Raw genomic sequence first — 12,267 nt, 5'->3', positions numbered from 1 at the left:
ACGGACGCACTGCCTCGGAGAGATGGCTAAACTCAATCCCCCTAAGAGTTTTGCATTTGATGCATATGAGTGGGCTGACTGGAAGCAGCATTTTCAGCGCTTTCGGAGTGCAACTAAACTGGACAAAGAAGACGGTGACGTTCAAGTCAGTTCATTAATTTATGCAGAGCCATAACCACAATATACTTTGAGGGGGACAAGTCCCCCCCCAATAATCAGATATGGCCAGATTACCCCCTCCCCCCCCAATAATTGATATCCTTGTTGATATTCTGCTGCAATCCATTATGCACCGCTGTCTAATTGTCATGAAGTTGTTGCAGGAATAATATAATGGTTTTAAAAAAGTAAAATTTTTGCGTGCTCAGTAGTCTAACACTGCTCGTCAATGTCGTTTGAGACATTCATCAAATCGATGAAGGCGGGACTTAAATTTAAAAAGATAAGCGGGAACCTCGTGGATTATTCCAGCGCAATGCATCATCAAGCAGTTCAGGTTAAGAGTGTTTGTGTCATGTGAGATGTAAGTATCTAACTAAACATGCAATATTTGCCCACTGTTTTATGATTGAAATGTTGTACCGACTGACAATAATTTCCAAGGGTGCAAACTATTCACCGTTTTGAATTGAAAACATGTCATGTACAGTACATGATTCGTATGTCATTTATAATTGTGAATGTGAAAACATTAATGGAGCTGTTTTCAGTGAATCACGCTTAAGACAATGAGTGAATCTTTTGAAGTAGCTTTTTAGAAAATTCACTTGACATTGTCTAAGGAAATGGCCTATAAAACACAAAGTAGAGCATTATCATCCTCAGATCAGAACATGAACATGAACATGTTAAGAGCTGTGACTTGTGGCTTCTATTGAGTTTTTAGATTGTGGCAAGGACAATGTCATATGTTCTTAATGCAAATATTATTAGGTAATATTTTACAATCAATTTAAGATTTTCTAAATAACTTAGTGTCTTTAATTAATTCTGAATTTTGGACAGCATATCCTAAGAATCATCTTTTAAAAGAGACCATTTTATTTTGAGTATGTCCTTGTCAGGTCTGTACTAAATATGAACCACCAGTTAAAGGAGAAGTTCACCTAAAATGGAAAATGTACTTTTACTCACTCATTTACTCATCCTTATGTTGTTCAAACCCCATATGCTGTTATTTTCTTGGAACATAAAAATTGATATTTTAAGCAGCTCTATTCCATGGAATAACTGTTTATAGTGAGGAGGAGCTGTCAAGCTTCAAAAAGGACAAATACTATAAAGCACTATTAAAGGTTCAGTATAAAGACATAATAAACTGTTATGACCATATGACTTGTGCACTATATTCCAAGATTTTTGGGGACATACAACAGCTTTGTGTTGTATGGACTACAATTATGGTACTTTTATAATGATTTTTTATTTTTTTTTGTCTTTAGATCTTGACAGCAGTGTTCAATATGAACTGATTTTATATGGATAAGAGCAGTGTTAGGATTCTTGAAGAAAAGATTGTGTTAAGATTCTTCTGGGGGAAAAAACAATGAGGGACAACTTGAGGAGAGTAATATATATATATATATATATATATATATATATATATATATATATATATATATATATATATATATATATATTTGCTAGTCAGCTGATAGTCATGCCATTTTACAGATACATCAATGATGAAAAGAAATTCAAATTATATTTGTCTTTTCTTTGAGACAGCACAAAAAAGAAAAAAAAGATGACTGAAACAGGCAAATTGCTAGCAACGCAGTATCACATTCTGTATCCCTCACGTTCTTCAAGGACTCTTATTTTGAAGTTTTCCTCCGGACTACATCTCCCATGTTTCACTTCCCTCATCACTTCCATAAGTGTGTGTGCATGTATGTGTGTATGTATGTATGTGTGTCTGTACGCATGTGTATAATTATTTTTTATTTTTTATTATTATCTATGTCTTGCTGCTGTTTTTGTATTGTTTTTGTATGGTTGTACACTGGAAGTTCCTGTCACCAAGACAAATTCCTTGTATGTGTAAGCACACTTGGCAATAAAGCTCATTCTGATTCTGATTCTGATTCTGATTCATCTGTTCCTTATTATCCTCACCTGTCTTCCATTCCCTCATTTAGCTCCTTTTGTATAAATATCCTCTAGTTTTGCCCATTCCTTTGTCAGTCCTTGAAGTGTTACGTTGTGTTGTTAGTTTGTGATGTTTAGCTTTATAATTTGTTCTACTCCAGCGTTCATTATTAAAAGACTTAAAGTATCTACTTCCTGCATCTCCTCTCTTCCTCTTCTACTCCAAGACACCAACGTTACACCCAGACACAGTGTTTGACTTGTACTGTGTGAACTTTAAAATAACATGTATCTTTTAAAACCAAACATTATATAATTTTGTGCCTTTATCACATTTAAAACCACATTTGAAACCTAATAAGATGCAAAATTACTGCATTCAGCACCTTTACATTTTTAAAGGACCAAAGAGGACCATTATATTTGTGACCTCAACACCTGCGACCCCCCACCTCCAAAATGGTTGTGTGTATGTGCTGTAGTAAAGACACCTCCGCTTAAATCTCCGAGCTCTTAAAGGCATCTCCACTTAAAAGGGCACCTTTATATTTGTGAAGGGCACCTTTAGATTTGTAAATGAAAGGGGCAGGGGCTTGAGCCCCTGTAGCCCCCGTTCTGTGCAAGTCAGTGCTATACAGAGTGTCCGCCAGTGGAAGGAGGTAGTGCTTCAAGTTCACCAGTGGGGGGAGGCGTGCGCTGCTGTACAGGAGGTAGCGCAAAGAAAAGCAGCAGACAGAGGAAAACCGAAATGGAAACCTAAAAAATAAAAATTACAAGGAGCAAGAGGAACCAAAATGTGGAAGATGTGGAAAAATCAAACACAAACAACAGGAAAAATGCCCAGTGATGAAATCTACACGCAATATTTGTAAAAATAAAATTTAAAAAATGGGTCATCGGGAAAGAATGTGTCACGGTAAATCAGTAAGAGAAGTGACAGAGACTGTTGCCTAGACACCATATTTCCTGGGTGCTGTTACAAATTCACACAGGGATGATGAGCAATGGACAGTACACATTTCCATTGGAGAAACACCAATCAAAATTGAAACGGGTGCTGATGCAAACATCATGTGTAAAGAAACATTCAGCATGTTAAATCCCGAGAGAGACTGTTAGAGCAGTCAAGTGTTACATTGTGTAGTCCTGGAGGTCAACTGCATTGCTTGGGAAAGTTTCAAGCCAGCCCAACACACAAAGGAAATTTGTACACTTTCCCAGTGTACGTCATCTATGGACAAAGTGTGAACAGTTTGCTAAGCCGAGCCACAGCATCCTCAATGGGGCTAGTTAAATGCATTGAAGAAGTCCACAATGCATTTGGTGATCATGGATCTCTTAAAACAGAGCCAGTTAAAATCTAGCTGAAGGAGAATGCTCAGCCATATGTGGTGCACACAGCATGCAGAGTTTCCCTGACTCTTATACAAAAGGTAAAGGAGGAGCTGCAACACGTGGAGGAAAACGGGGTCACTGAGTCAGTGACAGACCCTACAGACTGGTGTGCACCCATCGTGCCAAAACGGAATGGCAGGGCACATATCTGTGTGGATTTGAAAAAGTTAAATGAAGCCATAAAAAGAGAGAGGAATGCTCTTCCTACCACAGTGGAAATAATTGCAAAGCTGAGTGGTGAAACATTGTTTTCATCTTTGGATGCTGCCTCAGGCTTTTGGCAGATACCCTTACACCCAGAAAGTAGCAAGTTGACCACGTTCAGGAAGATACTCCTTAAACGTCTTCCATTTGGCATCACAAGTGCCCCAGAAATATTTCAATGAAAGATGACTGAAACTCTACAAGGGCTTGATGGAGTATCATGCACATGGATGATTTGAACACTGGTGCACCACAGGGCTGTGTGCTTAGTCCAATCATCTACTCCCTCTTCACCCACGACTGCATACCTGAGCATGGCTCCAACTCCATAATAAGTTTGCAGATGACACCACGGTGGTAGACCTGACAGGCGGCGACGATGAGACGGCCTACAGGGAAGAGGTACAGCACCTGGCAGTGTGGTGTGCCAACAATAATCTCACACTCAACATCCAGAAGACCAAGGAGCTGATTGTGGACTACCGGCAGACTAGGAAGGGCCACACATACACTCCCATCTACATTGATGGGGACAAAGTGGATCGTGTGACTAGCTTCAAGTTCCTGGGTGTCCATATCTCTGAGAATCTTTCCTGGACCAACAACACCTCCACTCTGATCAAAAAAGCACAACAGCACCTTTACTTCCTTAGGAAGCTAAGGAAAGCTCACCTGTCCCCCCACATCCTGCTGAACTTTTACCACTGCACTATTGAAAGTATCTTAACAAACTGCATCACAGTGTGGTATGACAACTGCACTGTCTCAGACCAGAAGGCCCTCCAGCGGGTGGTGAAAACTGCCCAACACATCACTGGTGTTCAGCTACCCTCCATCAAAGGCATTCACCACAAACGCTGCTTAAGGAGGGTGAGAAGCATTATCAAAGACACCTCTCACCCCAACCATGGTCTGTTTACTCCTCTCCCATCTGGGAGATGCTACAGGAGTCTTCGCTGTCGCACCAGCAGACTCAGTTTCTTCCCTCAACTGTCAGCCTACTGAACTCTTAACTCAGGCGCTGAACACTACATCCCACTCGGACCACATACTTTTTTTGCACATTCCCTTGTACATTTCTTTGCACATCATTTCTACCTCTTGATGCCACTTGCACTGTTATGGTCTCTGGCCACATATATATATTTACATATTTATACTTCATTCTGTACAATGCACCTTCAGTGTTTATACTTCTTCATTTGCACCTTGTACTGTATTCATAGACATTTGCATTGAGCTGGTCTCTGCTTCTCTACCTCATAACTTTGCACTCCATAAAAATCTTTATTGTACATACTCATATATATTTATTTATATATATATTTACATATACATATTGCTATTTGCACTTCTGGTTAGATGCTAACTGCATTTCATTGGCTCTGTACCTGTACTCTGCACAATAAAGCTGAATCTAATCTAATCTAATCTAATCTAATATTGGTGTATGGAGAGACCTTAGAACAGCATGACCTGCGCCTCACCAAGGTATTGGAGAGGATTGAGTCTGCTGGATTGAAGTTAAGCCATGAAAAGTGTTTGCTGAGACAAAGCCAGCTCCACTTCCTTGATCACCTAATTGACAAATCAGGTGTGAGACCTGATCCTGAAAAGGTCAAAGCAGTCCGTGAGCTCTCACCTACACACAATGTTCAGGAATTAAAACGTGTTCTTGGAATCTGGGCAAGTACATTCCTAACCTGTAAACAGTGGGGAAACCATTATATGAACTACTGAGGTCGACAACTGTGTGGACATGAGCCCATCATCAGCAGGAGGCATTTCAGCACATCAAAGACATCCTTTCTACTTCTCCTGTCCTTATGTTCTATGGCGTGGCAACAGATGCAAGCAGTTATGGCATAGGTGGTGTGTTGCTACATTTGCAGTTGTAGTCTATCTTAAACTGAGACTAGATACACCCAGATTGAAAAAGAATGTCTGGCGAGAGTTTGGGCTTGTGAAAAGTTAGAAATGTACCTAATGGCACTTTTCCACTGCACATTATGGTTCGACTCAACTCGACTCTGCTCGCTTTACTTTTCTGAGCTTGCTTTTCCACTGCAGTTTAGTGCAGCCTCAACATGCGTGGGATTATAGGCTGATCGTCATAGTTGTGTCACTGCCGTGACATCATCTTAAACGTGACACAAACACACAACAAAGGAGCAGTGGAGGATATCGAAGGAATGGTGTTCTTGATTCTCGGCATGTGGCTGTTTTTCACAGCAAGACGACAAATTATGTTTCAAAAGAGGCTGACGGCAGCAAGACAAAATACAGCTAAAAAAACAGGAGAGTTTAGTAAATCATACACCAAAGCGCAGACGAGGACATCACTGTGTTAGCTCGACGACGCACGAGGTAAGCTAACCTGCCATCTAGCTTATAGATTCTCTCTGACCAATCAGTGATATGCAGGGTTTTGACGTCACATTTAGTATCAGCTCAGCTCGCTTGGAACCTCGACTGAGGTGGTACTAAAAAAAGTACCAGGTACCAGGTACTAACCACATTGGAAAAACCCCAAAAAGCAAGCAGAGTCGAGTCGAGTTGAGCCGAACCGTGCAGTGGAAAAGCCCCATAATTGGCCTTTGAAAACTTCAAACTAGTGACAGATCACAAACATCTAGTGCCTCTCATAAATAAGAAGGACTTGGACAATGTTCCATTGCATTGTCAGAGACTACTTATGAGGCTTATGAGATTTAAACTGACCGCATAATATGCTCCAGGCAAGACTTTGGTGGTGGCTGATACCCTATCATGAAGTCCACTACCTGCAAGAAAAATGACTCCAGCCTTCACTCAAATGTTGAGTGTTATATTGCGGCTGTTGTTGATGGCATGCTGTCATGTGTATTCTGTTGATTCATGTCTTTTATTTTGAAATTCTAGTTCCTGTTTCATGTCATGTCTTCCTGTTTCCCTTGTCATGTGATTTCTGTTTTCCCTCCATGTTCATGTGTCATGTTTTCATTGGTTTATTATTTAATTAGCTTGTTATGAGTTCTGTTTGTTCATTGGTTTATGTTCTCCCATGTCTTGTATTTAAGCCCTCATGTTTGCATTGTCTAGTTGTCTAGTATTGAATGTGAATGTTGTTTTGTAGTCATAGTCATAGTCATAGTCAAGTCTAGTGTTTATGTTTTTGTTAGATCACGTTTATGGTTAGGGTTTTTGGATTTCACGTTTATTAATAAACTGCACTTGGGTTCTTCATCTTCACGTCATCTTCGTCATTGTCATCATTGTCAGCAGCCAACAACGTTACACATGCCTACAAGCACACCAAGACTCAAAGCCATAAGGGCAGCTACAGCGGCAGACAGCAATTTGCGAATTGTGCTGAAGTATATCCAGTCAGGATGGACGAATTATGTAGGTGATGTTCCAGCGGCAGTTAGACAGTTTTTCCCTTTCAAGAATAAGCTGTCTGTACACAACGGAATAGTGACAAGAGGAAGCTGCATGTTAATTCCAGATGTTTTGAGAGCAGATGTTCTTAATAGAATACATGATGGACATCAGGGTCTGACAAAGTGTAGGGAGTGGGCTAACACATCAGTGTGGTGGCCTGGCATCTCATCTGAAATCAAACAAAAGGTTCAGTCCTGTCAGATATGTCTTGAGGGGAAACAAACACAGCAAAAGGAATCTCTCATCTCAACTCCTCTCCCAGACAGGCCTTGGAAAAGACTTGCCATTGACCTCTATGAGCATGACAAGCACACTTACCTTGTCGTGTCAGACTATTTCTCTTGATTCCTTGAGATACTTCACATGCCAACAACTACTGCCTCAGCAGTAGCGTTAAAACTGAAAGCAATTTTTGTGAGATTTGGCTGCCCTGACGAAATAGTTTCGAACAATGGCCCTTAATTCGTAAGCGCTGAGTTAAAAGAATTTAAATTTGATTTTTTTGCACATCACCTCTAGTCCATATCACGTTCAAGGAAATGGACATGCAGAGAGGGGAGTGCAGATCGCAAAGATAATGTTGAAACAGAAAGATCCTCTTCTTGCACTTATGTGCTACAGGGAAACACCTTGCATCACAACAGGTATAAGTCCAGCTGAACTCCTTATGGGCAGGAAGATTGAGACAACACTCCCAATGCTTGAGCCAAATCTGAGAGATGTAAGGAGAAAAGATACCAAGGAAAAGCAAAAACAAGTTTTCTACTTTAATCATCACCATGGAGTCAGACCCTAACCATCATTGCAGCCTGGTGATGCTGTGCTTACAAAGATGGACCACCAGAAGACAGTTGCTGTTATCGCAAGCTAAAGCACAACTCCAAGGTCTTTTGTAATTGAGACGCATCAGGGGACAACACTGCGATGCAACCGTTATCATCTGCTGCACATCCCTCTATCAGCTGAAAGCCAATCTTTGGTTCAAAGTGAACTGGCACATAAGCAGCAGCCTGAGTCTACAGTGACTACTGATATGCCTTTACAAGTTCTCCAAACCCCAAAGACACAAACAGGGCTGTTGATTACTTGATCTGGCAGAATAAGCAAACCTGTGGACAGATTAGATCTGTGGGAAAAAGAAGAAGAAGAAACCAATATGTATGATTCATATGGGTTTAATTGATATCAGTAATGTTGTCCTTGGCTGTGGGGGGTGGAATGTGATAAATTTGGAAATAAGTTAATGAGTAAGTAGTTGCTGAATTGACAAACGTGTTGAATGTATTCAGTAATAAAGAGATATGTTTAAGGTATACTTTAATGTTAATGTAAAAATAAATACATTTGACATTTGGCAGACGCTTTTAACCAAAGTGACTTACAGTGCACTTATTACAGGGACAATCCCCTGGAGCAACCTGGAGTTAAGTGCCTTACTCAAGGACACAATGGTGATGGCTGTGGGGATCGAACCAGCAACCTGAGTACCAGTTATTTGCTTTAGCCCACTACACCACCACCAGTTTATTTCAGTTATAATAAACTGAAATAAACTGAAATAAAATGAAAATCTGTTTAAATAAACTGAAAACGGGAGATGTAATGTGTGTATGCTAGGGATGAGTGATACCACAATTTCAAGTCCAATATTGTCGATACCGATACCAATACCGATATTCTATTAAATGTATTTTTTTTGCGATTACATGGGATAAAATGGGTAATTTAAAATTATATTTTTAGTCATAATTCAAGTCATTATTTTTTTTTTTAAGCCTAAACAGAAAATGATTAGACTTCTGTTTTGTTTACCCTTACAAAAATGAACCATTTCACTACAGTAACTATAGTTTAACCATGGCATTTAGTTAAACCATAGTTACCACACAAATAACCATAGTTACTACTACAGTATTACTGTAGTAAAACAATGGGTTCAGACCCCCCCCCCCCCACACACACACACACAGTTATAAGAAATAAGAAATGTCACCTTTAGATATGTTGTTATTTTAGCATGAATTTACTCAAGAAGCAGTGGTGTAGTAGTGTCTGAAAAGGTGGGCATACTGTGAATTTATGAAAAACGCATGCACCCGATCTCTAAAATTAATTTACATTTATATACAGTTCATGTAAGTGTGTAAGGGTTTTTTTCCATTAAAATTGGGACTGTTGTAATTATAGTCCCACATAAACTTACAATTGTAATGTTTAATGTGTGTGTTCATGTATTTCATGTCTTTTATTTTGTAAGTTTATTTCCTGTTTCAATCATGTGTCCCTTGTCAGGTGATGTCCTGTTTTCCCTCCATGTTCATCTGTCTTGTTTTCATTGGTTCATTGTTTGATTATCTTGTTTAGAGTTCTGTTTGTTAATTGGTTATGTTCTCCCATGTCCGTGTATATAAGCCCTCGTGTTTTCCATTGTCCTTTGTCAGGTATTGTGTGTTTGGTAATGTTGTTATGTTAGGTCAAGTCATTGTGTCAAGTCAAGTCAAGTCAAGTCAAGTTAAGTTTATGTTCATGTTAGTTGTTCATGTTTATAGTTAGGTTTATTGGTTCTCACTTTATGTGAATAAATTGCACTTGGGTTCTTCATTTCATTATCATCGTCATCGTCACTGCCAGCACCAACAGCATCGTTACAGGAAAAGCATCGTTTGCGTCACGTTTAAGATGATGTCACGGCAGTGACACAACTATGACGATCAGCCTATAATCCCACGCATGTTGAGGCTGCACTAAACTGCAGTGAAAAAGCAAGCTCAGAAAAGTAAAGTGAGCAGAGTCGAGTTGAGTCGAACCATAATGTGCAAGATTTTAATGAGGTGGTCCTCAAGGACTGCTGATGCCAGGCAGTCAAAGTACCCACAGCCTGGCTCAATATATCGACCTCGCCCTGCAGATTATTGGTTCCACGTTCACTTGTGGGGGAGGCGGATGCCGAGCCAGAGTTTCACGTCATGGCCGCTGAGCCAGAGTTTCACGTCATGGCCGCCAAGCCAGAGTTTCACGTCATGGCCGCCAAGCCAGAGTTTCACATCATGGCCACCAAGCCAGAGTTCCTCGTCATGGTCGCTGAGCTAGTGCCATCTTTTGCTCCTGATCCTGAGCCTGCTCCATGCCATGTCACAGCAACGCCTCAGCCTGCTCCATGCCATGTCACAGCAACGCCCCATCCTGCTCCATGCCATGTCACAGCAACGCCCCAGCCTGCTCCATGCCATGTCACAGCAATGCCCAAGCCTGCTCCATGCCATGTCACAGCAACGCCCCAGCCTGCTCCATGCCATGTCACAGCAATGCCCCAGCCTGCTCCATGCCATGTCACAGCAACACCTCAGCCTGCTCCATGCCACATCACAGCAACGCCTCAGCCTGCTCCATGGCACGTCACAGCCACGCCTCATCCTGCTCCATGCCACGTCATGGCCACGCCTACGTCTGTTCCACGCTATGTCATGGCCACATCTGAGCAGTTGGACCTAGAGATAGTTCCCGCCCTTGTACCCACCCTTAGTTCTCCTGAGCAGGCAAGGGGAACTTTCAACCCTCTGACCCCGCCTGGACCCTCCGAGCCCTGGACTCCGCCTTGGCCTGTCGGTCCCTCGACATTGCCTCAGCTCTGCCTTCCCTCAGCTCCACTGTGGTCCTTCAGCCTTTTGGCCTTGCCCTGTTCCCTCGGTCCCTCTTCCCTCTTCCCTCCTTGGTCTGTCGGTCACCTTGCTCTGCCTTGGCTCTCCAATCCTCTGGCTGCGCCTCGTCCCTCCGATCCATCTGGTCCACTGGGGACCTCCTTCCCTACGGCTCCGCCTTGGACCTCAGTCTTCCGATCCCCTAGCTCTGCCTTGCTCCTCTGAGCCTCCAGCGCCACCTTGATCCTCCCTGCCATCGGCTCCACTCTGGCCCTTTGAGTCTTCGGCTACTCTCCGGACACCAAGTTCCATGGTGTCGCCCTTCAAGTCACTCACGGCTCCGCTTTCCATGTCTCTCACAACCCCACCTTCCAAAGCTCCACCCCTTGAGCCTCTCAGGGCCCCACTTTCCATTGACTCTGCCCTGGTCCCATGCCCCACGCCCTGTCTCGCCAGGCCACGCCCCATGCCTCAAGACCCCCCCACAGTTCCCTACAGAACTTTGGAACTATGTCATGTTTAATGTGTGCATTCATGTTTTGGGGCACCGGGAGCCGCCCCTAATGGGGGGGATATGTAATGTTTAATGTGTGTGTTTATGTATTTCATGTTTTTTATTTTGTAAGTTTATTTCCTGTTCATGTCATGTGTCCCTATTCAGGTGATGTCCTGTTTTCCCTCCATGTTCATGTGTCATGTTTTCATTGGTACATTGTTTGATTATCTTGTTTAGAGTTCTGTTTGTTCATTGGTTATGTTCTCCCATGTCCATGTATTTAAGCCCTCATGTTTTCCATTGTCCTTTGTCAGGTATTGTGTGTTTGGTAACGTTGTCATGTTAGGTCAACTCATTGTTTATAGTCAAGTCAAGTTTATGTTCACGTTAGTTGTTCATGTTTATAGGTAGGGTTTATTGGTTCTCACTTTATGTAAATAAATTGCACTTGGGTGCTTCATGTCATCGTCATTGCCAGCACCAACAGCATCGTTACAACAATATGTATATCAGGGTATGTTTCTTGCTGGGATGGTGTACACTGCTAAGAACAATGGTATGGTAACTTCAAGTTAAATATGTATTTAAATTAACAGGTGTCATTAATGTTCCTTTTATTAGGCTACTATGAAAACTGTTAATACTTTATTATTATTCTAACTAATAAACTAATTCATAATAAGCAATAAACTGTTAAGCATTGTAGCTAATATGAGTAGTAATGTTCAGGTTAACACGTTATCTTGTATTATCATATACGTATTGCCTACATAAAAATTAATGGTTATATTTTCCTACTTAGAAATATAAATGTAACTTATTTGTTATCACGAGAAAAAGGCACCACCAACAGCAGTAAAAGGCAATAAATAAATAAATAAATAAATAAAATAAAAAGAGCATCAGAAACTATCAGGGGTGCAATAACATGCAGTATTTTCACAAAGTTTAATTGCATAAGTTAAATTTAAATGTATATACATATATTTACATTTAGCAGGGAAATAAATATGCAGTGCA

General features: G+C 41.2%; 1 protein-coding gene across 1 annotated transcript in view; it reads right to left on the bottom strand.

The window, feature by feature from the left end:
* LOC127416721 (eukaryotic translation initiation factor 4 gamma 2-like) overlaps nucleotides 1-12,267 on the bottom strand; it is a 162,770-nt gene that overhangs the window by 19,511 nt on the left and 130,992 nt on the right. Inside the window, exons 2-3 of the mRNA XM_051656220.1 lie at nucleotides 4,201-4,305; nucleotides 3,999-4,101 (exon numbers count right to left, since the gene is read on the bottom strand). Of these exons, the coding sequence (XP_051512180.1) occupies nucleotides 3,999-4,101; nucleotides 4,201-4,305 (208 nt within the window). The remainder of the gene's footprint in view (nucleotides 1-3,998; nucleotides 4,102-4,200; nucleotides 4,306-12,267) is intronic.

Source organism: Myxocyprinus asiaticus, chromosome 26 (genome assembly GCF_019703515.2).
Source record: "Myxocyprinus asiaticus isolate MX2 ecotype Aquarium Trade chromosome 26, UBuf_Myxa_2, whole genome shotgun sequence".
In the NCBI taxonomy this organism is placed as follows: Eukaryota; Metazoa; Chordata; class Actinopteri; order Cypriniformes; family Catostomidae; genus Myxocyprinus; species Myxocyprinus asiaticus.
The sequence above is the reverse complement of the archived record's forward strand: the minus strand, read 5'-3'. Positions and strand labels throughout refer to the sequence as shown.